The sequence below is a fragment of the Aulonocara stuartgranti genome, assembly GCF_965226115.1.
Source record: "Aulonocara stuartgranti genome assembly, chromosome: 10".
Classification (NCBI taxonomy): domain Eukaryota; kingdom Metazoa; phylum Chordata; class Actinopteri; order Cichliformes; family Cichlidae; genus Aulonocara; species Aulonocara stuartgranti.
In genome coordinates, this window is record NC_138946.1 from 5,293,677 (window position 1) to 5,319,823 (window position 26,147).

Below are 26,147 nucleotides of genomic sequence, written 5' to 3' on the forward strand. Positions count from 1 at the left end.
AACTCCTTTCAAACATCAGCAAGTTTCAAAGAGCTGAAATGCATCATGTTTTTTATCATGAGTATACCATCTGCTCCTCAGTCTTCTCTGCTGATAAACACCCACAGACACAGAGTTATAACCTTATGCTGCAATCACTTTGGCTTCAGTGAGGTTTTCAGTTGAGTTGACTTCATAGTCAAGTTCAAGTTTTCAAATTTTTTCGTTGTCAGTGTCATGTTTTATTTTTTCTTTGAAGCTAATGGATTATACATTTTGTTTTGGTTTGGGGTTGTGAAAGTTGAACTGCCATTAAATTAGCAGATTAAAAGTCATTTATCAATTGTAGTTCAAAAAGCCGGCACAGCTATGTTGATCTCATTCATGCTTGTTGTCTTTTTTTCTCACAATTTATTGAAGGCACATAAATGAGAGAAATACAGACTGGTGATCTGTTCAGAGTGAGCCCCAGCTTTTGCCCTCTTCATATCCAAAAGCCCAGAGATGTTTTTGTAATTATAGTCATTATTTGATGTACACGTTGTGTAAATAATACTTTCTGGTGTAGCTGGATTCTTGTAGGATATCACTATCACATGTGAATCCGTCTTGCCTTCAAGACAAACTGTGGTTTGGCTGGCCTTTTTTGTTTTCAGTGACTGAATCCATCTTCACGAGCATGCACTATATGTCAGTGCTGTTGCTGAGCTACAAACTACATGAACTGTGGTTCATCCAAGCATCTAATCATTAAGGTAACACAGTCTGTACCTGTTAAAGGTCAAACTTAATAGTCATAATCACAGAAGCCCCTGCACTATAATTGGAAACCCAACACATGCAGTGTTGCCAGCTAACAAATATCCCACCTGTTCAATGCATCCTGTTGAGTTCCTGTTTTAGTTTTACTCGGTGGCTTCCAGTGTAGGAGTTATTTATTTCCTACTGAGGGAAAACTGTGGACAAAACTGTGAACTAAAGGTCTGGCTTAAAACAGCATTAAACTCTATTGTAATAATATCCCATTTTAATGTTTATTTTTAATAAGATTAAAATGTCTCTTGTCTCACTTTTGTGAATGAAGGATTTTACACGTCTGATGTCTTTAAAAATTTAATTTAATGTTTGTTCAGGCTTGCCAAGATGTCGACAGATCAGCAGGTGTCTCTGCCGTTCACATGATGGCCGATTGCTCAGCAGAAACTTATATATGAGTCTCAATAGGAAGTTCAGTTTATGCTGTTTCAGTCTGCCAACAGTAGATGGCTATGTGCAAGCAGCTTTGCAACCCACCTTCACCTCAGTTCCACATTTTAATGCGGCTTCTGACTGTTCCTGGCTCAATAATTCATAATAATTTAAAATTATTAAAATTTATTAAATAATTTAAAAAGTCTTAAAAAGACAGACTGAGTCATGCATGATAAGGATTTTTTCTTCAGTATGCACACACAAAGGCACTCACAGAGACTCACACAAAGAGGCTTGTGTGGTAACGTGACTCTTCTCTCTCCAGTAACAATCTCTAGTGTTTCTCAGTCACTCAGGCTTCTGAGAGCCTGTGTGGCTCATGCACTGACCTGCACACACACACACACACACACGGACGCACACACACATTGACCAGAAGGCCTGCCATGGTGAAGAAGTGAGGTGATGATGTATTGAGTTACTGCTCTTTGTGGAAGCTCCATTCATAGCCCGTGACAGTCAGCTACTGAAGGCTGAAAAAGTTTTGTTTGCATTCAAAACAGGAAGCTGCTGCCTTTTCAACTTTTTTTTAACCACGTTTACTTAAAATACCTGATTTCTTATCACAGGTAAAAACAATCTTATCTCCAGTTAAGAAGAAGAAAATCAACCTGGAGCACCTCAACCATTTGAGATGGTAAACATGAAACGCAATTACCCTCATACTGCTGAAAGGCTGTAACTAATGATTATTTGCATTAACCTGTAGTGACATACTGACTGGTATTATTTTTGAGTAGCTAACACATTTTTAGGCTTTAAAATAGCACAAAAAAAGTGAACATTGTAACAAACACTGAGCATTGAGCTCAGGGGTCAAGTTTAATTTCAGGCTCTTTGAGCAAAAAACTGGATTTTTGCTCAAAGAGCCTTAAACTTATTGACCTGATATATAAATGTATGCAATTTGAAGATTTTGTTGCAGTTTTATATCTTTTTGATATCCGTTTGTTTTTTTGGTTTTTTTAATCTAAGACGTGTGGGAAGTGGCTTTAAAAGACTGTTGAATTAGTGTGTGGATCCACCGTGACATTCATACCAGTTGTCTGTCGTGCATTGTGAGAGATTTTATTCATTGGAACTACCCACATTGCTACCAAGCTGTAGGTGCATGTTTACAGACAAAAGAGATCACAGATCAACTCATTTAAGTCACTTTAAATGGGACTGGTGAGTGTAGCTGTGGAATATAGTTTATTAAAAAAAGGAGGATATTTACACTTTTGACACTAACCTGTGAAAACTAATAATATTATATAGATTACACGCCATTACCAGCATGTCTGCTGATAGCAAGCGGCTTGTTTTAGAGTCGTGTTTGTGTCCAGAGTGATCTGCCTGTCAGTCATTTCTACACTCCTTTTCTCTGCAGACACTCCCACCTCCACGCTGTTATAGTTTTTGTGTAGCCGCCTCATTCCTTTTGTTTCCCATTTTTCTCTTACTGTTTAAGAATTAGAAACAGGAGAAAGTAGTGCCAGTCTTTGGCACTGCTGTGACCTTTGAGCTCTGTGTGGGATCATTAACCAACCTCGAGGTTTCACAGTGTCTAGATAGGATTTACAGCCTGTCGAATACCAGAGTTGTGCGTCATCTGAGTCGCTTGTTTTTTCTTCCTCCGTGAGAGCTGGACCTGTTTTAATAAACAAAATCGCTCTTTGTGTGATTTATTATATAAAAACGTGCATTTTACTTACTGTTTATCATGCTTTTGTGCTGCTTTCATTGTCTGTTGTGCCTCACATCTCATAATACAATACAATTTTATTTATATAGCACATTTAAAAACCAGATGTAGGCCAAAGTGCTTCACAGAAACCAAATAAATACAAGTAAATAAAATAATAAAATAAAATAGGTACAAATAAAATATACTAACAGGTGGGAGACTTAACTTAGTACGTAACACAGATCATGCGCATGAAACTTACTGTGGGTTTTTTCAGGATTAGAGGGATGTTTATATTTTCACTTTGCAAAAATTAAAGATAACATTGAGATAAGCCTTTCTTTCTGTTGAGGGATTAAAGTTTTGAAACTTCAGCAGTTTTTTTGGTTTAGTCAGGCTTGTCTCACACAGGTAAGCGATTGTCTTGCATTTCTGGCTTCCCAGAGCTTGTGAGAAGTTACCTGAGCTTGTTGCTGTCTTTCAGGCATTTAAACAGTTTCACTACATGTGTTTTTCTTCCCTTCTCTGGAATTTCCTTGACCCTTATTTTAACAATAGTAACACCCACCTCCTGTGCCACTGTTTCCTGATAGGACTTACACAGCAGTTTATTATATGAGCCATGCATAAAGGAAACCTGCCGCATTACAACCAAGGTTCCCACTGGTAGTGTTTATGTACCGTATATGCTGAAATACTAGTTCATCAGTAAAAGCTGTAAATTATGATGTAATCTGTTGACACAACCTTGCAGTAATGTCTTTGTGTATGTGTGCAGTGTTTAATCGTGTGGAGGGAAAAAACTATTTTTTGCATGAATTATAGAAAAATCCTGCAGAGTTCTTTTGTTTGTAGTCTTGTGTATGTCTCTTTTATGAGCAAAACATTTTAAAACACCTTTCTCTTTAGCACTGTGCAACACAGTATTAGTGAATAAACACCTCTCTGACAGTGGTGAAAGAAGCTGCACCTGTAGTGCTCTGTGCAGGACCTGCTGACTCTCCAATGGCACAATGCTTTGAACTTGGTGGGAAATTCCAGCTTGTGATCTTCCCTCGAGCTTGTGTGGAATCTGGCTGAACCACTTTGCTCAGCCACGGTTTGGATGTGTAGGAAGAAATATCTTATCTTATCCTTATCTTTGTTTAGTCCAACGTATTTAGTATTAAAAAGAAATTTCTGAGTTTACCATTCCGGAAAGATCATTCACGCAGGTGTTTTTAAATAAATAAATGCAGAGAAATCTTTAAAAAAGTCCTAGAACATAATAAAGTAGCTGTTTTTGCAGCTTTAATGCCATGATTTTCAGTGTTAGCGCCAGTGTTGGTCGTCAAATAGGCCAAATTGCTGTGTTTAAATACCTGAGTTTAAAAGTGCCATAAGTAGAATTCAACACGTAAAAATACTTTTTAAGTAAGAACTGGAGCGTTAGTAGTGGAATGTACTTTAAAGTACCAAAAGTAAAAAGTACTCGTTCTGTACTAACAGAATGCATAAGCAGGAATAGGAATTGTTTTAGCTGTGGTGCCAGACTCTTTATGTTGATGCTGGCATTCTCACAGATGTACATTGCAAAACCATGACATCACACTCATTGCAACTTCTGTGCACCCAAGTCACAGGTAGGCCTTAAAAAAACCTGCTAGTACATACTGTGCTCAGAGTCAGGCAATAACATGATCACACTGACAGTAAAAACCTGTGTAGGGTTCTTTTTTCACATAAAAGTCAGGATGAATTATACCTGTGAACTGTAAAATAAAAAGAAAAAAACTGAACAGTATGTGCCTGTTGATGAGTCTTTATTAGTTTTATTACTGTTATTTATAAGGTGTTATTAATTTAATTGTTAATACTGAGCCTTTAAGCAGTGGTGGAAAGGGTGCAACTAGTGATTTATAACATTAAAAACATGTCAGACAGTTCAGTCTAGTTTTAGTTTTACATTTTAATGCATGAAAAAAAGTTAAAACTTTAAAACGTAAAACTCGTCACAGTTTTAAGTTTTCGTATTTTTTAAGTCAAAACTTAAATAACGGGAACATCACCTCCCTGTTTGCTCTTTGAAACTGTAAACAAAGAGCCCCAGCTGTACGTTACTTTTTACTAAGCAATTTTAAAATTCACCCTCTTCCGTTGTGGCGAAGAGGGAGCTGAGTGTAAAAGCGAAGCTCTCAATTTACCGGTCGATCTACGTCCCTACCCTCACCTATGGCCACGAGCTGTGGGTAGTGACCGAAAGAACGAGATCGCGGATACAAGAGGCAGAAATGAGCTTCCTCCGAAGGGTGGCTGGCCTCTCCCTTAGAGATAGGGTGAGAAGTTCGGCCATCCGGGAGGGGCTCAGAGTAGAGCCGCTGCTCCTCCACATCGAAAGGAGCCAGCTGAGGTGGTTCAGGTATCTGACAAGGATGCCTCCTGGGCACCTCCTGGGTGAGGTGTTCCAGGCATGTCCCACCGGGAGGAGGCCCCGGGGCAGACCCAGGACACGCTGGAGAGATTATATCTCTCGGCTGGCCTGGGAACACCTTGGTATTCCCCCCGGATAAGCTGGAGGAGGTGGCTGGGGAGAGGGAGGTCTGGGCTTCTCTGCTTGGGCTGCTGCCCCCGCGACCCGGCCTCGGATAAAGCGGATGAAGATGGATGGATGGATGGAATTTTAAAATTGTGAAAAAGTTAAAAAACTACAGCTTGACTATTCCTGTAAAATCTGTATCCCTGTGAAAATGCCTGCCAAATATTGTATTAGTGAAACATATCTCTCCTGTAGTGGACAGAAAGTGAAATTAGATATAAAATCAAAGTGCAGTTATTATGTTAATGACTGGTTGTCCATGTACATAATAGCTCTTGAGCAATAACATGTTTAAAGATTTAATATGACAGTATCGACTCATTTGGTTCATCTTAGTTTTTTTCTCCTCGTGTGTAAACTTGAATGAAATATTAATGTCTCGAATTATGGGCAAAACACAAACATGCCTGAAAAACCATTTAGTGTTTTTTTCCTCTCAGTCACTCTCTGTCTCTCTGTTCCTCTGTAAATAATTATAGCCACTACTTGGGACTTTCCCTCAGCTCAAAAGATTCAGAGATGAGATTGTCTTGTTGTAAGATGTCACTGAAGGTCTGGAGGGTTGAGTTGTGAATAAGTGCTTTTTAACAGCCAGCATTTTGCAATTCTCTGCTGTTACATGCACATAGCTGCAGCTGACAGATGTGTTTGGCTTTGATTGAGTGTAGTTTGGAAGTGCAGCATGGTGAAGGCCAGCAGGTCAGGGAAGCCCCTTCAGCATTTCAACACAATGGTTCTTCTTCGCATAAAGCCATAAAGACAATTCTGCAGAAGTATTTAAGTGTCCTGCACAGTCTTGACCTTAACCCCATCAGCTTCAGACATGAACTGGAATGCAAACTGCCAGCCAAGCCTTGTCTCCCCACATATTTAAGTAATCCTTATGTAAATAAAAGAGTGCAGCCTCCTGGTAGTTGGCTTTTAACCCTTCCTAGAAAGTCCTCTCAAGAATAGTGGGGCCTTTGAAGCAGCAGTTTAATAAGCTGCAATTTTTAATGTGTTTATTTAACCTTTAAAAAGGTTTAAGATGTCGTTTAGTGCAGCTGTGATTTGGTCTGCTAAGGATTTCTTTTCTTTTCAAGCGTGATCCCTGTTGGCAGGTGTTCAGCATGTAGCTGAGAAGAAAATTTACTTAAAGCACAAAATTGCATTCCTTACAGTTATCGGCTGAGAAACAGACAAAAGATGACAGATTCATGTCATCATACTGACTCGTCCTGAATTGCTTTGTGTGGCTTATTTCCTGCTGTCTTTACATTTGTGTTAAATCACTTCTGGTGATTTTCTTTGAAAATGTTTAAAATACCTTTCTGGAGCAAGAACCAACAGGTTACCTAACAGACTTATTTACTTTACTTGTGATCTGAACGTTATTTACTCATTGATTGATTTGATGTGTGCTGTCCAGATTTGCAGAAATGTCTGCTTTCTCTTGAATACGATTCAGTGTCTGTTTCCGAGAGCCTTTGGCTAACTAACCATGAAAAAAGACTGAAAAAGGACTTAATCATGTCATTCGGATAAAACACAGTGCTTATGGATCTGTTTCTGTCCTGGTACTTCTAGGTTGAATTGGAGGTAGAAGAGGAGGAGGAAGAGGAGGAGGGGGATGCTGTAGAAGTGGAGGAGGTGGAGATTGTTAATGTCATACAGTCGAAACCACCTCCAGTGATAGAGAAGATCTCAAGGAGGGAGGTGAGGACTGAGTTGAAGGAGATACCAGAGCCAACAAAGCTGGACACACGTTACTTCGGCGAGCTGCTGGCTGATGTCTACAGGAAGAACTGCGACATCCACTCCTACATCTCCGAGCATGTGTCCAAGATCCGTGGACAGTAAGTAAACTTTAGGCATTTAAGTTCACATCTACATCAGTGTACACACAAGATTAAAATTACTTTATCTATTTGGTGCTAATTTACAAAAACAGCTACCTCAAGATGCTTTATATTGTAAGTTACACACCCCACAAAATTAGAGGGAAAATCTCAACAATCAATACATCCCCTATGAACAAGCACTTGGCAACAATAGGGAGGAAGTACTTCCTCTTAACAGGAAGTAACCTCTGGCAGAACTCGGCTTAGAGAACGGCAGCTTTGCGCCTCAACTAGTCGATGGGAGTGAAGGAAAAGAAAAGAGAGCATAGGGAGAGGGGACAAAAGCCACTATAAGAGAGAAGACAGTAATAAAACACATGGGGAGTGAATGACGTGAGCACAGAAGAAACCTTCAATGCATCATGGGAAGACCGCCAGCAGCCTGAGCCATAACTAATGGATGTTTCTGGGTCATCTGATCCAGCATTAATGATATGCTTCATTCAGTTCATTTAAAAAACAAAACAAAACAATATACTTTTTAATATTTTTTTTTTACTGTATAATCATAAAAGTAGATAAGATGTCTGTCGTCTGAATTCAAACTTGAAGCTGTTTTCAGAGGAGAGGCTCCGCCTCCCATTCTAAAACTTTAAGAACCACTGAATAAACAAGTAGCAAATGGCCTGTTCGTGCTGGTGGTTGTGAAATGAAAACGATGCAATCCTTTTATAGCAAAGTAAAGTTTGGTAGTTTTAGCCTGTTGACATATCTTGTTCTTTGTTGCAAATTTGGATTGCTCAACTTCTGATTGTGTAGGAAGAGTTGGTGAAGGAACAAATCACAGCAAAAATGACGCGTTGGTCAGTCAATAAAATTTTTCCTCTTCCCTTAAGTGTTGCAGGAGTTCCTGCATTGGAAAAAGGAACAAACACAGACAGATTTCAGGTATGATAGTAAGATATGGTACTAATCCTTTAAGATATAATGGAGCCTGATTATTCAAGACTTTGTAGGTGAGATGAAGGATTTTAAATTCAGTTCTGGAGCCTACTATAGTCTCTCCTTCTAGACTGTGTTTTTAAAAAAAAAAAAAGCCTGATAATAAGGAATTCCAATTGTTCCAGATGTGTGGACTAGTTTCTTAGTATCACAGGATGTGACAGGATGTTTCTCATTTTAGGAATATTTTTGGCGTGAATATAACTGGGTATCATTTGCATAGCAGTTAAACTATATGCAGTGTTTTGTAATAAAATAGCCTAAGGGAAGAGTCTTCATAATTTGAGGTTAAATCCAAGCTTACATTTGATTTTTATTTAATTTTAGCATTTTAACCTCTATTCTTATATAAAGCAGATGCAAGAACTACTTGAAAAGAATGAGTTTATGAAAAAAACTCACACAGCGTTCTTGCTCCCTGTTTCAACTTCTTGCACTGCTATTTAAGCAGTGATGTGAAATGAAGACATCTATTGTCTGGTTCTCAGACATGCTCTGCAACACTTTTAGTGCAGAATGCAAAGCTGGCCATGACCTAGTCAAAACACAAAGCTTTTATTTTGTGTGATATGCTTTTAAAAAAAGAAAAGTTTTAACTGAGAAGTATGGATTTATTTTGAAGAGGAAATTTCAAATATCTTACTCTGGAATAAGTAAAGTACCAGGGGACAAAAGGAAACCCCGGTCCTTATTACCAGACAAATAGCCTTTCGCAAAGAAATCTTCCATTTCTACCAGATTTTGGAGTTTAGCACAACTGAGAAACATCTGTGTCATGCTTTGGTTAAATTACCCAATGCGTCATGCTCCACTGCATTAGAGGGAGTTGTCTTTCAAACCATTACGGAGTTGTTCACCTCCACGTTATGATGAAACCTTTCTATCATGAGGGGAGGGGCCTCCATGATGACTCCAGTCCACACAGACATGAAAAACTAAAAAACCTGTGGGAGATCTTTTACTGACACCTGCACGATCTGCAACCCCATCGTCAAGCACCAATCATCTAACGGAAGAATTGTTTTCATTCCTCAAGTGAACTTTGAGAGATCAGAACAACGAATGATGATGTGTAATTTTATGTTGGATGTTTCTTTAACATCACACCTTTCTGTTTGTCCACGGAAAGGTGAGATGTTATACGCATACATCGTTTTGAATTGGACTGCTGTACACCATTTAGATAAGCTGTGTGAGATTGTCATGGAGACAGACACTGGGTTTGGCAGCTTGGATTAGTTTCATGTGCAACATGCTCAAACAGGTTGAAGGCGAGTTTCGGGTTGGCTTCTCTCGCTCGTAACTCCCGCAGTTTCTCGTCTCTGATCTCCTTACAGTACCTCGCAGTTCCCCTTCAAATTCCCAGGTGAGGTCATGCAGTACCTCTGGTGAAGCCCATTCAGATATCCACACACCCAGCATGTCGCTCCCCATTTTATAATCAATATACTAAAGATGGAGATGAACCACAGCACTGGATCTATACAGTGTGTGAGCACTGTTTGCAGCTGCTGTGGGAGACAACAGAACTGTGGTGATCAGTGTCACCTGCAAACTGTGTGATTGCTCTGTCATTTGGGAGAGATTCGGTGCTTTGGACACGAGTGTGACAAGTTGGAGTTTTGTTGGAGATGGTTTACATTAAAGAAACAGGAAAGCATTTTCAAATCAGATTGAAAACTTGATCAAAAGATTCTTCGTGCTGTGTTTGAGCTGTGCAAGAGTGATAATAGCATTCTGGATCACGTGTTTTGGAATTTTCTTGTGCTTTTGGGATTGCTGACAGTGGATTCTGCAGTTTTTGATTTGTATTTTTTTAATTGTGTATATAGCTGTACACATGTTGTCTGTGAATCATAAGGAGTGCCTGCACAGTATGTACACCTGAAAACGTAACCTGGTACAGCACGTGTATTTTAAATCATCCATGCTGATTTTGCACATGTTCACCGTCATCAGTTTCTGCTTAATTTTCACATCACTCTGCATGTTAGTACAGGAAACCAAGGTAAGAAAAAAGGATGAACTGTAGGTCAGGTTTGCTAAAAAGGCCAAAGGGAGTGAAATGGAGCTCCAATAAGTTAACACCCAGTTGATTCATGAGGTGTGGGTGAGTGAGAGGGTAGCCATAACTTTTCACCTTCCTGCCAACCACCTACATGTCTCTAAATCACCGAGCACAGATGTACTTACTTGTTCCACACTATTGCACGTGCGCTGACTCACAGTCCAGACTAAGCAATTAGGCTGAAATAAATATCACGCTGACAAGTCTGATGAGATTCAGGGTGTTTTCATATAATCAAGAAATGTTTCCATGAAAAGCTGAAAACCTCTTTAAAATGCTGCAGCTGTCATTAGCCAGATCGCACACCTTGATGAATATGGATGGGACAGAGGAGCTAGTCAGAGTGGCACCAACAGGCGCTCCTCTGGGCACACAGGAAAACACACGAACTTATCCACACATAGAAAAGCACAGCACCAGGAAATGATCCTAAGATTTCATGTGACCTTAAGTATGGTGCCTAATCTCAGTATGGTCCTAAATTAAAAATTTCAACCATAAAATAAGTTTGTGCACCAAAAGGAGCCCAAATCGTTGATGCATCATCAGAGATGAACAGGTTTTTGTTCAGATAGAACAAAACACGCCTACTGGAGCTCTTTCCAGTCACGCTGTTTTACTCATTGTTTTCCTTGCTTTGTGTTCCAGGAAACACCAGATGGATTTGGGAAAAGATTCCATGGTGAGAAACAATCTTCCATCACACAAGTAACTGATAAGTGAATCTGAGGAGATCTCAGAGAGACACAACAACATTAGCTGCGGTCAAAATGAGTCACAACCTTGAAACTAATCAGATTTCAGACATTTTCTGCAGAATATGAGAGATTTTGACTAAAGTCCCCGGAAACAAAAACTAAAGTAAAAGTGTTTTTTTTGTGATCAACATTTTATTGATTTAAAACGGGGTTGGGGGGGGTGTACAGACATATACAGCACAACTGTAAACTGCAGTAGCAAAGCAAACATTGGTCACAAGGCATAGGGACAGCAAAGAAAAAACACAAAAACACAAAGTTAAAACCAATTATTGCCTCTTCCAGGAGATAACTCTGGATGAGTCAAAACCAATAACACGGATAAGACATCGTCTCCAGAATGATTCCATACAAATGTCAGGACTGAACCATTGCCTCGTAATAGTCTTCTTTGCGGATGTGAATCCAGCGAACAACATTTTGCATTGTATTTGTTTTAAGGAGATTTCAGAGGTATCATTAAGGAGACAAAGACCAGGATTGGGAACATAAAAAACTTCCAGTACCTCAGATAACACAGAGTTCACAAAGACCCAAAAATTGGATACAACAGGACAGTCCCAAAACATGTGCAAAAACGTGCCAGGTGATGAATAAGTAAAAGTGTTTTTGTCATTCTTTAACTTCAGGTGGATAAAGAGGAGGTGGAGGCTTTGATTCCAAAAGGAGCTACTGAACTGACCAAGCAACAAATGCGCTACCTGCTACAGGTAAGTGACAGACAGAAAGATTCCAATAATACACAAGTTTAATTAATAACACATTTTGCTATCAATGAGAATATAATCCCACAAATTCAAGCCTGTCACCTGACGATGCCTGGTCTCGTCTTATCTGAGAAGCTAAGCAGCGTCAGGCCCGGTTAGTACTTGGATAGATGGGAGCTGGGATTCCTCCAGCTGTCTTAGCTAACCACATGTCTTAGTTAATTATAGGCTGAATTCCAGCCTTCCTCTTATTTAAAAGGTTCTTGAAAGAAACAGGACTAGTGAAGGTTAGCTTGATCTTCTTATGGCCTCTGACAGTGGATTCAGCTCTGTGTTTATCCTGTTAGACCTTAGTAAAGCGCTCAATACTGTGTATTGGACCTCATAATCATATCCAGACAAGGTCATTAATAAGGTCAAACTAGTTACCGTTTGAAATTCTGTCTGTACCAGTAGCATCTGTGTTGGGCCGCCTAAAACAGCAGAATATGTGCTTTTTAAATAATATTTACGACTGCAAAGCATTGAGCTTCACACCTTTGTTTTTTCTGTCCCCTCTCTGGTGTTACCTTCTCTGTGTTTGTGTGTCAGACTCGTCTCACTGCAGATAAGAGCATGCGTCTGCTGCTGTCCACCTTCAACAGTTTGAGAGAGGAGCTCATGCACATGTCGGAGGACCTGCGGGTAAGAAGGAGAAAAACACTTCAGACAAGTCCCAGCTCAGTCACCATAACTCAGACACTGTCCTCTGCAGCACAGTGCTTGGTATCTGGATAAAAAGTAGGGTGGATCGGCTTTGTGTCTTCTTGGAATCTTGGAGAGAAACTGGAACCGCTAGTTTGACTCTGCGGCGACAGCAAAAGAAAATAAAAAACTGTGGTAACAAACACAAACAGGAGTATAAATCAAAGCTGTCAGATCATCTTTAAGCAACTGAGAAAACTCCAGTACATGACAACAAACAAGCAAACATCTCCTAAGAAAGAAAGTCAAAGAAAAAATGCTAACACTTTATAATATTGTAGGGGAATAAATATAGTGGTACATTCAATATGCTTCTATATTAAACATTCAAATTTCGGTATTAATGGGTTTAAGTCAGGAGTGTAAATGTGACCGTAACATCAACACCTCATGGTTCTGCCATGTCCACTTGAACCTATTTGGTTGATAACGACTTCAGTGTAACATCAGCACTGAGGGAAGAACATGACAGAGGGTGTGGTTACATAAGTAACATTCAGATCTGTACAGCAGCGTCTGTCAGGGTAGAACAGTATGCGCCCAAAGGCTTCACGCATCGTATATGAGCTTTTTCACAGGGGTGCGAGTTACTTAAATAGTTTCAATTAGACAGGCACGTACAGGACACCAGAAAGATAGTATCAAACTATTAATGAGGTGTGGTGAGTCACATTCATTGTGCTTACATTTCTGAAGAAAAACAATTAACGTTTTAAACTGACAAGGAATCAAAAATGCAAATGTGTGTTTTCTCTGATTCCAACAACAAGCCCAGCGTAATGACTAATCTGAATCCAGAAGCAAAGAAGAAGGCATGTCAGCGATCATGAAGTATATGATTATTACTGTTAAAGATGTGATATGTCTGTCTGATATTACAGCGTCTGGAGAGTGAGAAGGACTCTTTGGAGAGAGATCTGAGTTTCAAAACAGACCAGGCTCGGCAGTATGACTCCCTCCTGGCGACCGTCCGAGAAAACAACAGACAGCTCCAGGTACTCCACGTGTGTCTGTCTGTTAGTGTGTGTGCCAAATATTCATGAACAAAATTTGTTTCTCCAAATTGTGCTTGGAGAAACCACCGTTTTGATGAGTAACTTGTATTTGGTTTGTTTCATAATACCACAAAAACACTGGAGGGGAAAAGAGCCAGTTTAATTCCAGTACAGTTTCTTTTAATGTCAGTGTCTACATACAGAGACAGAACCCGAACTATCAGACAATCATGAGCAAGCATGGCAGGGTTTTGGAAGAGGAGACCTGCAGGCAAAACCAGGCTGAGGGAGAGGCTGGTACTACAGTATGAAATGGACCAATGAGAGGCTACAAAATTACTTTAAACAGCCAAAATTATTAAGATTTTCAGTGTCAGAGGTTTCTTTTAGTGGCCTCTCTCTGCTTAGCAGGTAGAACTTGGTTACCCAAGGCTAAAAAATATTAAATTTTTTGTTGCCTTTATCTTTAGGTCTCTACACCAGAACAAGCTACTGTAGTTTACCAAAGTGCTTGCAAAGCCAGCTGTCAGTCAAAGTGCCCATGAGTCCAATATACAGATGTAAAATTAAAAATTCACCACCATAGTGTTGGCATCCAGTGATGGGGGATCACAAGCCAGTGTGCTCCTAGTGCCTGTTCCCTGCATAAATGGAGAGGGTTAAACGTTTGCGTTAAATCAAATGTTCTGATCATCAAGAATGAGATACTGGAAATGGGAGAAAATGTGCTACTGTTGGGTGAAGACAGAGGAGGAAAGGCAGGTGTGTAAATGTGAGATTAGGGACACTAAATGTAGGGCCTGTGAGTAGTAAAGGGAGAGAGCTGGTTGATATGATGGCGAGATGAAACATAGATATGTTGTGTATTCAGGAGACAAGGGTGGAAGGGAGGTGGATTCAAACTGTTCTACGATGGTGTAGATAGGAAGAAAAATGGAGTAGTTGCGATCTTGAACCAAGACTATGTGAATAGTGTTGAGGTAGAGAGAGCGCCAGACAGGGTCTAGAGTTTCATGCTGGAAATAATAAGAAAATATGATGAATGTTTAAAGTGTGTCAAGGAGCTTGCAAAGAAAAGCGTCTGGACTTCTTTAAGTTGCATGAAGACGTTTCACCTCTCATCCGAGAAGCTTCTTCAGTTCTAAGGTCAAATGGTGGAGAGTCCCAGATATAAACCTAGTGGGAGTTTCCCCCCACAGAGGGACAAAAGGACCCCCTGATGATCCTCTAATTCCCTGAGCCAAGGTGGGAAACTGGGCGTGGGTCCCAATCAGCCAGAGTTTCGGGTGAGTTCATTGTGAAACCTGGCCCCACCTTATCATAAGAATTCCTGAGGTCAGATGGCCCAGGATGTGAGTGGGCGTTAAGGCGTCTGGGAAGGGATCTCAAAACTGGATTATAGATGGCAGAGAGTTGGTGTCGTAAACCCCCGCCTCTGTTCAAAGATGGTCGCTCACAGTGGACATAGATGGCTTCTTTCACTCCTCTTTCAAACCATCTGTCCTCTCTGTCCAAAATGTGAACATTGGCATCCTCGAAAGAGTGACCTTTATCCTTAAGATGCAGATGGACTGCTGAGTCTTGTCCTGTGGAGGTGGCTCTTCTGTGTTGTGCCATGCGCTTGTGAAGTGGCTGTTTGGTCTCTCCAATGTAGAGGTCTGAGCATTCCTCACTGCACTGTACAGCATACACCACATTGTTAAGTCTGTGTTTTGGCGTTTTGTCTTTCGGGTGAACCAGTTTTTGTCTGAGCGTGTTGCTGGGTCTGAAATGCACCGGGATGTCATGCTTGGAGAAAACTCTCCTGAGTTTTAAAGTGTGTGCCCCACAGGTTGGAAGTCAGTTGAAAGAGAGGATTTCTGGACTAAGTGTTAGAAGAGAGTCTTCATTGAGGAGAGAGTGGTGATTGGAGCGGACTTCAATGGACATGTAGGTGAAGGGAGCAGGGAGCAGAGGAGGTCCTGGGTAGCTATGGTGTTAAGGAGAGAAATGTTAAAGGATACATTGCGGTTGTTAAGGTGACTGCTGTCATTTCCACTAATAGTCACAGAGAAGTATTTTACTACAGTTGAAGGCTGTGTGTAAAAAAATCAAAAAACGAACTTTACGTATTATCACAACACTATGAAAATTGCCAGAAAAAAAGGCGATTCCATTCTTTCACGCGTGCCGACTATGAAAACAGAATTCCAGAAATCCAGAGTTTTCTGGAGGCATGTTTGCAAAGACAACAGAGAGCTATGACCTGTTTTGCCTTCAAGCATGGGCAGGACTCAGTTGCACTCTTCATAGAAAGTGTTTCATTGCAGTCACTGGCCAGCGTTACTGTGCAAATAGTGGAGATGTTTCACTTAAGGATCAAAATGAGGAAAACCTGAACAACCCAGCTATTTTTTTTAATCTTTGAAAATGTGTGCTGCTTCTGTGAATCTATCTGCATGGGTTCATGTATCAGAGAAGGAGAAATGTAAGTAGCTTTGCTACTTTTGCTTGTCAGTTCATCTAAAAAGGCAATTCTTTATTTGGAATGAGGACACGCAAGATGTTTGTAGTGATTCCTCAGAGTATGGATTACTGCATATGCACAAATAGCAGGTCGACGTTGAGGCAAGAATTTGACCTTCAGTTTAACAAATAATACTCTTCGACACAGTCAGGCACTGCAGTTTCTGACTGTGTTGGATTCGGGCGTCTACATAGCGTCTATGTGTGTTGTCTTTCTGCAGCTGTCTGTGAAGGAATCCCAGGCCGCCCAGCGTTCACTGGAGAGCCAGATCATGAGCAAACAAAGTAGCGACTCGAATCGTGACTTCAAGCTGAAAGAGATGGAAGCAAGAATGAAAGCAATGGAGAATGAGAACAAGATGCTCCGACAGAAGGTAAAGCTGGATATGCTTTTTTCCCCTACATCTCTTTAAATAAAGAAAGTTATGCAGTTATTTAGCAAAATGTGTTTTTGAAATCTTTTGTCTTTTTGTCTTGTCTGTCCCTCCTATCAGCTGGCTGGACAAGGTAGCAGCTCCACCTTTCAGATCAAAACAGACGAATTATCCCGTCAGTACAATGAGCAGCTCAGCACCTTGACTCGAGAGAAAGATCGGGAGATCGAGAGGCTGAGGGTAAGACAGGAAGAACTAGATTCTCATCAAAATGAAAAAAAAAAAAAAAAATAGACCACAGAAGTTTGGTTTTCAGATAGGTAAGTGGCGAGCTACAGAAGCTGCACAAAAGTTGATTTGTCGCCAAAGATCTGCCTGCCTAATATTGCATTGGTCCCTGTTCGGCTGCCAAAACAGCCCTGACTCATCGAGGCATGGACTCCACTAGACCCTTGAAGGTGTGCTGTGGTATCTGGCACAAAGATGTTAGCAACAGAGCCTTGTCAGTCCTGTAAGTTGCGAGGTGGGGCCTCTACGGATCAGATGTGTTTTTCCAGCACATCGCACAGATGCTCGATTGGATTGAGATCTGGGGAATTTGGAGGCTTGTCGTTGTGCTCCTCAAACCGTTCCTGAACCATTTTCACTCTGTGGGAGGCCACATTATCCTGCTGCAAGAGGTCACAGCCATCAGGGAACATTGTTTCCATGAAAGGATGTACGTGGTCTGCAACAGTGCTTACGTATGTAGTATGTGTCAAAATAACATCCACATGGATAGCAGGACCCAAGGTTTAACAGCACAACATTGCCCACAGTGTCACAATGCTTCCTGTTTGCCTGCTTCCCATAGTGAGTGCTGGTACCAGAAACCATGAAATAATGATTAATGTTAGATGACGGTGCATCCCGGTGCTTGTATTTAAGGAAGGCATTGTTTTTCGCTTGCACGTTGTTGGCAGTTTCAGTTGCATGTTATAGGCCAGAAACATAAAAATATATCTTCTAACATGCTCCCAGTCGTAGTCTTACCTAAACTCATTTTTTTTCCTGGTTTGCTCTCCGTCTCTTGCTCTAATCTCTCCAGACCCAGATAACAAGGATTCAGACAGAGGTCACCACTGACAGGTCGTCCTCAGAGAAGAGTCTTCAACTGAAGATCACAGAGCTTCTCACCATGTTGGAGCAGCAGAAGACCACCATCTCCAAACAAGAGGAGGTCTGCAACACACAACACATCAACACTGTGTTTAATTTTGTGCCAGTCAAAGATGGAAGACTATCAAAAGGATCAGTCGAGACAAACCGGCGCTCTCAGAATCAAGAGACTAAATAGAATCAGCTGGATATTATATAAAATAGCTGTTTTTCAGTTCGTTTTATAAAGAATCTGTTAAACCTTAAATACAGATCAAGTATTAATTATATCTGGAGACCTGGCTGTGATGAAAAGCAGACCAACAGGTTTGTAATGATGGACTAAAACAAAGATGAGTGGGTACAGCTGCCTGTGTTCAACTTTGAGTTCAAATAGCCCCACCTCTAATTTCCACCCTCTCACAGTTGTTAAGAAGAGGGAAAACCTATAGAAATAACTTTTTTCTACAGGCTCTGACCCTGCCTGTTGCTGCTGTAAAAGTTTGGTATTTTGACACTAAAAGCCATTTGGGAATGGAGATGGAGTCAGTTAGCAGCCTCACGTGGCCATTTGAGGTACTGCAAAGCCATTCAGTTTGAATTTAACTAAAGTGGGGTTATTTTTCCACACAATATCAGCTTCAATATCAATATAGTCACAAAGTTTAATACTGAGATCTGCATATGCGGAAGCAGTCTGATTAGATGTTTCTAGGTAGAAATAGGCTTTTTATATGTAGAATATAAACTGATAGTGAAGGTAATGATTTTACCGTCTGCCATTTTTCACATCCGAAAAAAAGGGTAACTTGTGAAGCTCCTGTGAGATCGTCCGACTCATTCTGTTCACTGATCCTGCTGTGTTTCCAGTTAAAACCAGTCTGGATTCAATTATGTGCAAACTGCAAAAGCAATTTTAGTAAAGCACAATTTTCCTTTATCACCATCAGACTTACTACATTTTGGATGATCAACAGATTTGTCTTTAGTCATGCAGAAACAAACTGAATGCTAAAAATGAAGTTTGTAAATGAAGAAAACAAAGCCAGCACCTTTCAGGTCCAACTACATTCCTCTGACTGAAAGATGATAGTTCATTTAATTTCAAAATCTGTTGCTTTCATTCAAATTCTGTTCTTTTCATTCAAATTCCGGTGCTTTCATTCTATTTTTTTGTTTTCATTCAAATTCTGTTGTTTTTATTCAAATTCGATTCTTCTCATTCTAATTCTTTTCTTTTCATTTTAATTCCGTTGTTTTCATTCAAATTCCCGTGCTTTCATTCTAATGCTTTTGTTTTCATTCAAATTCTGTTGTTTTCATTCAAATTCTGTTGTTTTTATTCAAATGCTGTTCTTCTCATTCTAATTCTACTCTTTTTATTCAAATTCCCGTTGTTTTCATTCTAATGCTTTTGTTTTCATTCAAATTGCGTTGCTTTAATTCAAATACTGTTCTTTTCATTCAAATTATTTTCTTTTCATTTCAATTCCCGTGCTTTCATTCTAATTCTTTTGTTTTCATTCAAAATCTGTTCTTTTCATTCACATTCCGTTGTTTTCATTCAAATATGATTCTTCTCATTCTAATTCTGTTCTTTTCATTTTAATTCTGTTGTTTTCATTCTAATTCCATTGTTTTCATTCAAAATCTGTTGTTTAACCTCAGGCGCGTTTGATTACCTCAGGTGGCTCACATCACATACCAGCGCAATTAAAACTGCACAAACTGCAGGAAATAGTTTTGCTCGACATTCATTTGCTGTGAAGTTAACAGTAAAAAAGACTATAAATTCCATACCATGTGTTGGTACTCGAGTTCCATTTTACTCTGACACATTTAAAAAATTGCCTAAATGAATGCAAAGTGACTGGAATGAGTGTGAGCTATCTGTGTGGAGCACAATGTGCCGTTTAACTGACGGCTTCTTGTGGTCCTCAGGAGATCAGAAGGCTGATGCAGGACAGGAACAGCAGCTCCAAGAATGTCACTAAGACCATCATCACCAAAAGGTACGAAATAACTATGGCTACGTTCACACTGCAGGCGAAAGCGCATCAAATCCGATTTTTTTGACCCTATGCGACCCATATCCGATCATGCTATGACAGTGTGAACGGCGCAAATCCGATATTTTCAAATCCGATCTGGGTCACTTTCGTATGTGGTACTGAATCCGATACATATCCGATGTTTTAGAAAGCGACTGCTGTTTGAACGGTCAAGTCGCATTAAATCCGCCTTTTACGTCACCGACACAAGACTGAAGCCAATTATCAGCGCCCGAGAAGACATCGCGAACGCTTCCTGGCCATCCAGTGTAGATGTCAGTGAAACTGTTGGGAAGACAACGTAAACATTTTATTTGTACTGTATAATCTGCAGATTCTGACAGAAATCTGCAGCTATCCTTTGAAGCACCGCTCCTCTAAAACAGCAATAAGGATCATTATTAGGTTATTTACATTATTATGTAAATAACAAAATAACTTAAAGCAAAAATTGGGAAACGTAAAGTCCGAAGTCTTTATATTAACGGCCATCAGTCAAACAATACTGTTTGTTCTTGGTCTAAACAGAGCGCGTTGTGTGTGACATCTTCTGTTGCGCATGCGGGCCGCTTTGAGCGTTCACACTAGAGCGCGTTTGCTGTCGCATTTTATTTGTAGTGTGAACGAGGAGACAAAAAAATCGGATTTGATCAAAAAATCGGAATTGAGCATTAAGACCTGCAGTGTGAACGTAGCCTAAGACAGATTGCTGCCAGACAAGATAACTTTATATCAAGTTAACTTATGTTAAGTGACCCTTAACTCTGCTGATTCTACTGACTGAGTTCTTGCTAGCTCATGCTGAAAATGCTTTGAAGCAACGTGACGTGTAGGACTAACCCAGCAACCACAGTCAAAGCCTGACGTTATCTTCTCAGGTCTTTGAACGGTGGGCATCTTTTACATAAGGCAGGTCATTAAATGTGGCACTGAAAGACACCCATTTGGACACACAGTAAAAGAGTGGGATTTATCTTAAGTGGAATGACATGAAAACCAAACCTTTAATAGCCTTTATTCTTGATTTTTAATCACAAATTTCACAGGAGTACTTGTACAGCTTGCCGGTGTGGCTCTTCTTAATTAATGCGATTATGGAACGTGTTGTTTGGCCGAAGAGAGAAAAAGGAGAAAAACACAATAGAACAAAATTATTTAATCTATTGTGTTTTGGGGAGATCTGTTTTTTTAAACTGCCACCTATTACACTTTCAAAAAGATAAGTGACAGTTGAATCACTTGAATGCAGTATATACAGACAAATTCTAACCATCCACGTGACTCACAATCTGAGAATAACAACTAAATGTGCGTTTGCAGGTACAGGAACCAGTACCCGATCCTTGGTCTGCTCAGTGATGATTACCAGGTCACCTCACCTGTCAAAGAAGACAAGACCATCGTCATCGAGAGAAGTGGACAGATGATCAAACAGGTAAAAACAGGAGGCGAGAGTGAAGGGTGAGAGTGAGCAGGTCACTTTCACTGAGCTGCTCTACATTCCACACTGATTTAATGAGCGACAGCAGTGCACCTGTACATACAGCTGCATTAAAAAATATTAGGTTTGTTGAAAAAGAAATTACCAAAAGTTCATATGTTCTTGAATTTACATGTATGTGTTTATAATTCGACGTGATTTGAACTGAGATTCTGACAGAAAAACTGACAAACTGCACAAAATGTAAAGACTTTTGTGAGACTTTAAGTTAATTTTGCAGATTTACAACCTGATGCAAACAAAAAAAACTGACAAAGGTGAAAATAAACGAATAAAACAATCCACATGTGGGCACACGGCTAGATTTTATATCAATTGATTGTCAAGCAGCTTCATTACATGTGCAACAAAGTCTATCATCATTATCGGCTCTTAAGTGACAAATAGAATGTTAAAAAGGGGAAATTCAAACTTCAAACTTGGAGTTTATTTCATGCATAATGTCAAATCTTAAAAGAGTTCAAGTAAATCAGTGTTCATTATTCAGAAATAATAAATATAAAAACTGCACTTTTTGCGTGCTGTGAAAGCAAGATATCTTATTTTATTATTGACCTACACTGTTTGAAGTTTTCAGCTAAACAGCAAAGCCCTGATTATACTGTCTGTGTCTGCATGTGCCAGTTTTCCCGTGACTACATCGACTTGTCAAGTCCTCCTGCTCATATCTGAGATTGTTTTTATTTTTCTGATCATGAATTGTAACATTAAAGTATTTTGCAATGAAGCAGTAAAGGAGTAATCTACTGTGAAGGAATGTGATAGTCGGGACTCTGAGAATCCGTAAGACCGAGGCTGTTCAAATTGTGGAAACTGTGTTTTCTTTGCATCTTCTCCATTAAACAAGTGAAGCGTTTGCATATTTAAACTGAATTATAACAGCTCTACCTGTTTTTTTTATTTTGAAACAGGAAATCATTACAACCCCTTAAAGACACACTGCTTCTCTCCGACAGGAATGAACTATGACCAACCAGAAGATCCAGATGTCACCCCCTATTCCCCTGCATGCTCCTCCCCCTCCCCTCAGGGCTCCCAGGGATGGTGGTGGTTGAAATCCCCTTCTTTGCCCCTAAATTTGGGATCTTTGCTTTGACCAAATTGTTTGGGGTGACAATTTTATCAAAATTTTCATTTTTTTCCCTTGTAACTAATAAAAAGGGAATTAATAATCTACTAATCACAGGCCAAATCTGATCAGATGATGCTACAGCCAGTTATGGATTGAGGCACGGGTAAAAAGAGTCACGACAACTGGGAACACGCTGAGATTAGAGTTGAACTGTCCGACGTGGATGGATGCTTCCTCTCTTTTCTCACCTTTATAACCTCATTCTGCTGGTTTCACTAAATTTAACATTCAGTCTTATTTGGTTTGACTCTGCACTTTAGCACATTAATACAAAGCACTCAATGGAATCACTAAACAAGTGATTCTGCAATATACTGCAATACAGTCATCTGTGATACCTCACAAAGTTGGTATTTAAAGAAGAAATGGGAAAGATTGTACACTATGACCTGAAATTTAAAATCTTTCAGGCTTAGTCTGATATACAAGAATATTCACAGGAGATTGTATTGTGATATATTGCTCTGTTGATGATTATCTGTCCCATCTCTACCCAGCTGGGGCAAGATAAGTTTGGATTTGGTTCCACGTGGATGTTTGTCTTCCCATGCTGTAAAATTCTTGGATGGAAATAGTTTAAGTTTTGTTTCTAAGGAAGTAATATTCTTATTTATTTCCCATTTTCTTTCTAGAGGAAGGAGATTGTTTGAAATATATATACTTTATATGCTCTCTGTTCAGTTTATTAAGCCTACCTGTGCATCCTCATGCATCATAGTACAACGTGTCCGTTTTTGTTCATTCTTTGAACTGGCTGCACTAGACAGATATACCTAATAAAGTGACTTCAGTATTCTTAACTGTGAACACTATGAATAAGCTTTTCTAGAAAAGCTCTCCTGACAGAGGTTTGCAAATCTATGCTTCTGTCTAAACACGAGAAGTTGTAAAAGAAACTGTCAAATCTGCTTAATTACCTTTGAAATCACTAAATGTCAAAAGATTGGATCAACGAGACAAGAAGTCTGCAGCTAACCGAAGGAAAACAATGCACCGCTGTGGAACCAAATGCTAAGTACCAAAGTGTCAGCCTCCAGTTGTCACCGATGTGTGTTTTGCCAAGACTGGTACCATGTAGCATGTAGCATGCAATCCTCCTCAAAGCCACCACAGCCATTCTTGCCCAGGGGACGAGGAAGTGGATGCATTTCTATGACTGCTACTCTGCATGTAAATATTTGTGTATATTTGTAAGCTGGGCGTGCTTAGTGTATGATCTCTCCAGTGCGCGTGTGGAATAATCCCCCTCTGCACTGCGGTTCTCATGATCATTTAACAAACGTTCTTAACGGGTAGTTTACTTCTGTTTAGTGCTAAGTGACTGTTTTTTTTGTTCAGTGCATTTTACTTTATTTGTAAGTTTTCTATGACTCAGAGGTGAATGGGTTCACATGTAGCTTTCATGTGCGATCTCGGGTTCGGGGTGTGTGATGCCTCACATTCGTGTGAGAAAATTCAGGCTTGATTGGATGCCTCCGGGTGCGAAGCATCACATTGGGCGGGAGGGTGGGAGGGGAATATAGCTGGAACTGAAGCATGATTTTGGGAAGGGGGGGTGTTAAGATGGTGCAAGAAGATTTAAAGCACAATATCATATAAACTTTATGCCCGAGTCTGTTTCTGTTTCAGCTTCTTTTTTCTACTCTTCTTACATACAAGCAGAAGGCTTTGTGTCTACTGGGTAGCACTCATACCCCTTTTCCACCGATGCAGGTGCCCAGTTGATAGCCAGTTCCGTGTGTTTCTACCAAGGAAAGACCAGTGCCCATGCCAAAAAACCTGGCATCAGAACGGCACCACAAAATTTCCCGGCCGAGAGTTGGGATCACTGACATCAGTGGTGTGGGAGGGGCTACCACAAGAAAGTGAAGAATGATTGGTAGGTACAGCCCACAGTTTCTGGCTGCCATGATTTTCTTAAAATAGAACTTACCTCAACTCCCCCCTGCGGGTTTGGTCACACTGCGTGCAACGTATGAAAATACGTCCTAAAACCTGTTGCATTGTGGTGCTGAAGACAGAACTGGCTCAACACTATTACTGGCACCAGTATCAGATGGTGTTAAAGAGGTATTGAAGGCACTGTAGCCTGCTTTACTGGCTCATCAGCAGCTTGTGGTTTACATGAAATAGAACACTGAAACTGCTGACTTTAAACTGAGGCTGTGTATTTGTTACTGCGCCACAAGCTTAAAAAAAAATCTGCTAATAACCGAATGTCAGGGTTGGATGGTAATAAATTATATTAAGGGCAAATGTATTTGCAGAACTCAAAAGAAAATTCAGAATTTTAAATGTATGATTTTAAAGTAATTAAACAGTTTTTGGATTAGATTTGTTTTTCTGTTTTGAATTTATTGTAAGACAGTTCTAATGAAAAAAAACAACTTCCATACAAAGTTAATTTTCAACATAATCTGACCCAAAATGATGAAAGCATAGAGAAGGTCCAGTTATTGTTTTCATCCTCTTTTTAAAAAACAACCACCAATCCGTGATTGTCTACTAAACCTGCTTATGTTGTCGTTGATTTGTATTGTAGTATACTGATGCTGATGATGGGGTATAAAATACAGTTAATGATTGTTTGTAAGTGATATAGACAACAGTGAAGTAATATTACAAGATCTTTGTAAAACAATGTGTAGTTCTTGCTTTAAAGAACAGCACAAACTGGCTACAACCCGAATAGAAAGACGTGAGAGGTAAAAGTGATGGTGACGCCTCGACTGGCAGCTTTATTTAAATGCATTTAAATCAACTCCAGTGCTCGAGAGCTACTTTTCCTTTTTTTTACCCCAACACAGCTGAATCAAATGATTGGATTATCTCTTCAGCATGCCATCAAGTTTGGCAAAGGCCTGGTAACAAGCCATTCATTTGATTCAGGTGTGTCGGAACAAGGATGCATCTAAAAGCTGCAGGACAGTAGCTCTCCAGGACTAGAGTTGGACACCCCTGATTTCCTTTCAGTGGTACAAGCAAAACAGCAGTCTTGACCATCAGCAGTGAAAAGTGGCTTTATGCAGAGCTGTAGAAATAAAAGCATTTTCTTCTCTTTGATCTTTGTTCTTTGGCCAGTCTCAAATATGACTTCTACTTTACAATCTACTGTGCTGAAAACTGAAGTCACCGCTTTGACAAGTCGAGACGCATGTTTTACGGGTGCCATTCAATAAAACATTTCTTGAATATGATGAAGGCAAGCTGAGGAGCTGTGAGACACACGTTTCCTTAATTCTGATACTTGACTTCTTGCTCATTTGGGTACTGAGGTTCTCATATCTGTCCTGTTCTGGTTGGAGCTGGTTTGTGCTCTTCTATGAAAGTCCAGCACACACATATTGGAGTATTTTACTGCAAGGAATAACTGATGAGGTTTAATTTGTGTATTTTCAATATTTTGAGGGAATCATCAACCCCCAAATGCTCCTAGCTGTATTTGGTGCTTATGTATCGAGCGCACCAGTTTTCGTTGTGGTAAAATGCAATGCAAAGCAGGTTTTGTACTGATCAGTAAGGCTTTTAACAAAGTGAACTTAAAACAGGGAGTGTAATGTCCCACTGGAACACCACAGTGAATAAATGAGCTCCTGCATACCTGTATATTCTATTAAATGTCACAAATTAATAATGATTATATTGATATATCAGACCAATTTATCTATAAATTGAAAACATCTCCATTTCTGAGTCCAAACTTTAAAGAAGTTCTGAAGTAGTACTAACCCAAATTAAGTACGGCTCCTCTTGTGGTTTGCTGCTAAGTAATTTTACTGATCACCTGTTTTGCTGTCCCTCTAGTGCAGAGGTGCCTCGAACTCTTGAGGCCTGGAGTTCCCCACCTCTGCTCTAGTGTGTACAGGACTTGCAGCGTAT

General features: G+C 39.9%; 1 protein-coding gene across 3 annotated transcripts in view; it reads left to right on the top strand.

The window, feature by feature from the left end:
* The window catches only part of pof1b (POF1B actin binding protein), a 36,532-nt gene extending 12,769 nt beyond the window's left edge, over window positions 1–23,763 (top strand). For 2 of the 3 annotated variants that reach the window (XM_082550107.1, XM_082550105.1), the window contains exons 3-13: window positions 7,041–7,309; window positions 11,013–11,046; window positions 11,752–11,832; window positions 12,421–12,513; window positions 13,455–13,568; window positions 16,295–16,447; window positions 16,568–16,687; window positions 17,535–17,666; window positions 19,526–19,596; window positions 20,956–21,070; window positions 22,048–23,763. In XM_082550107.1, the coding sequence (XP_082406233.1) occupies window positions 7,041–7,309; window positions 11,013–11,046; window positions 11,752–11,832; window positions 12,421–12,513; window positions 13,455–13,568; window positions 16,295–16,447; window positions 16,568–16,687; window positions 17,535–17,666; window positions 19,526–19,596; window positions 20,956–21,070; window positions 22,048–22,068 (1,203 nt within the window). In that variant the 3' untranslated portion in view covers window positions 22,069–23,763. The remainder of the gene's footprint in view (window positions 1–7,040; window positions 7,310–11,012; window positions 11,047–11,751; window positions 11,833–12,420; window positions 12,514–13,454; window positions 13,569–16,294; window positions 16,448–16,567; window positions 16,688–17,534; window positions 17,667–19,525; window positions 19,597–20,955; window positions 21,071–22,047) is intronic. The other variant, XM_082550106.1, reaches the window with a different exon arrangement.
* The last annotated feature ends 2,384 nt before the right edge of the window (window positions 23,764–26,147 follow it).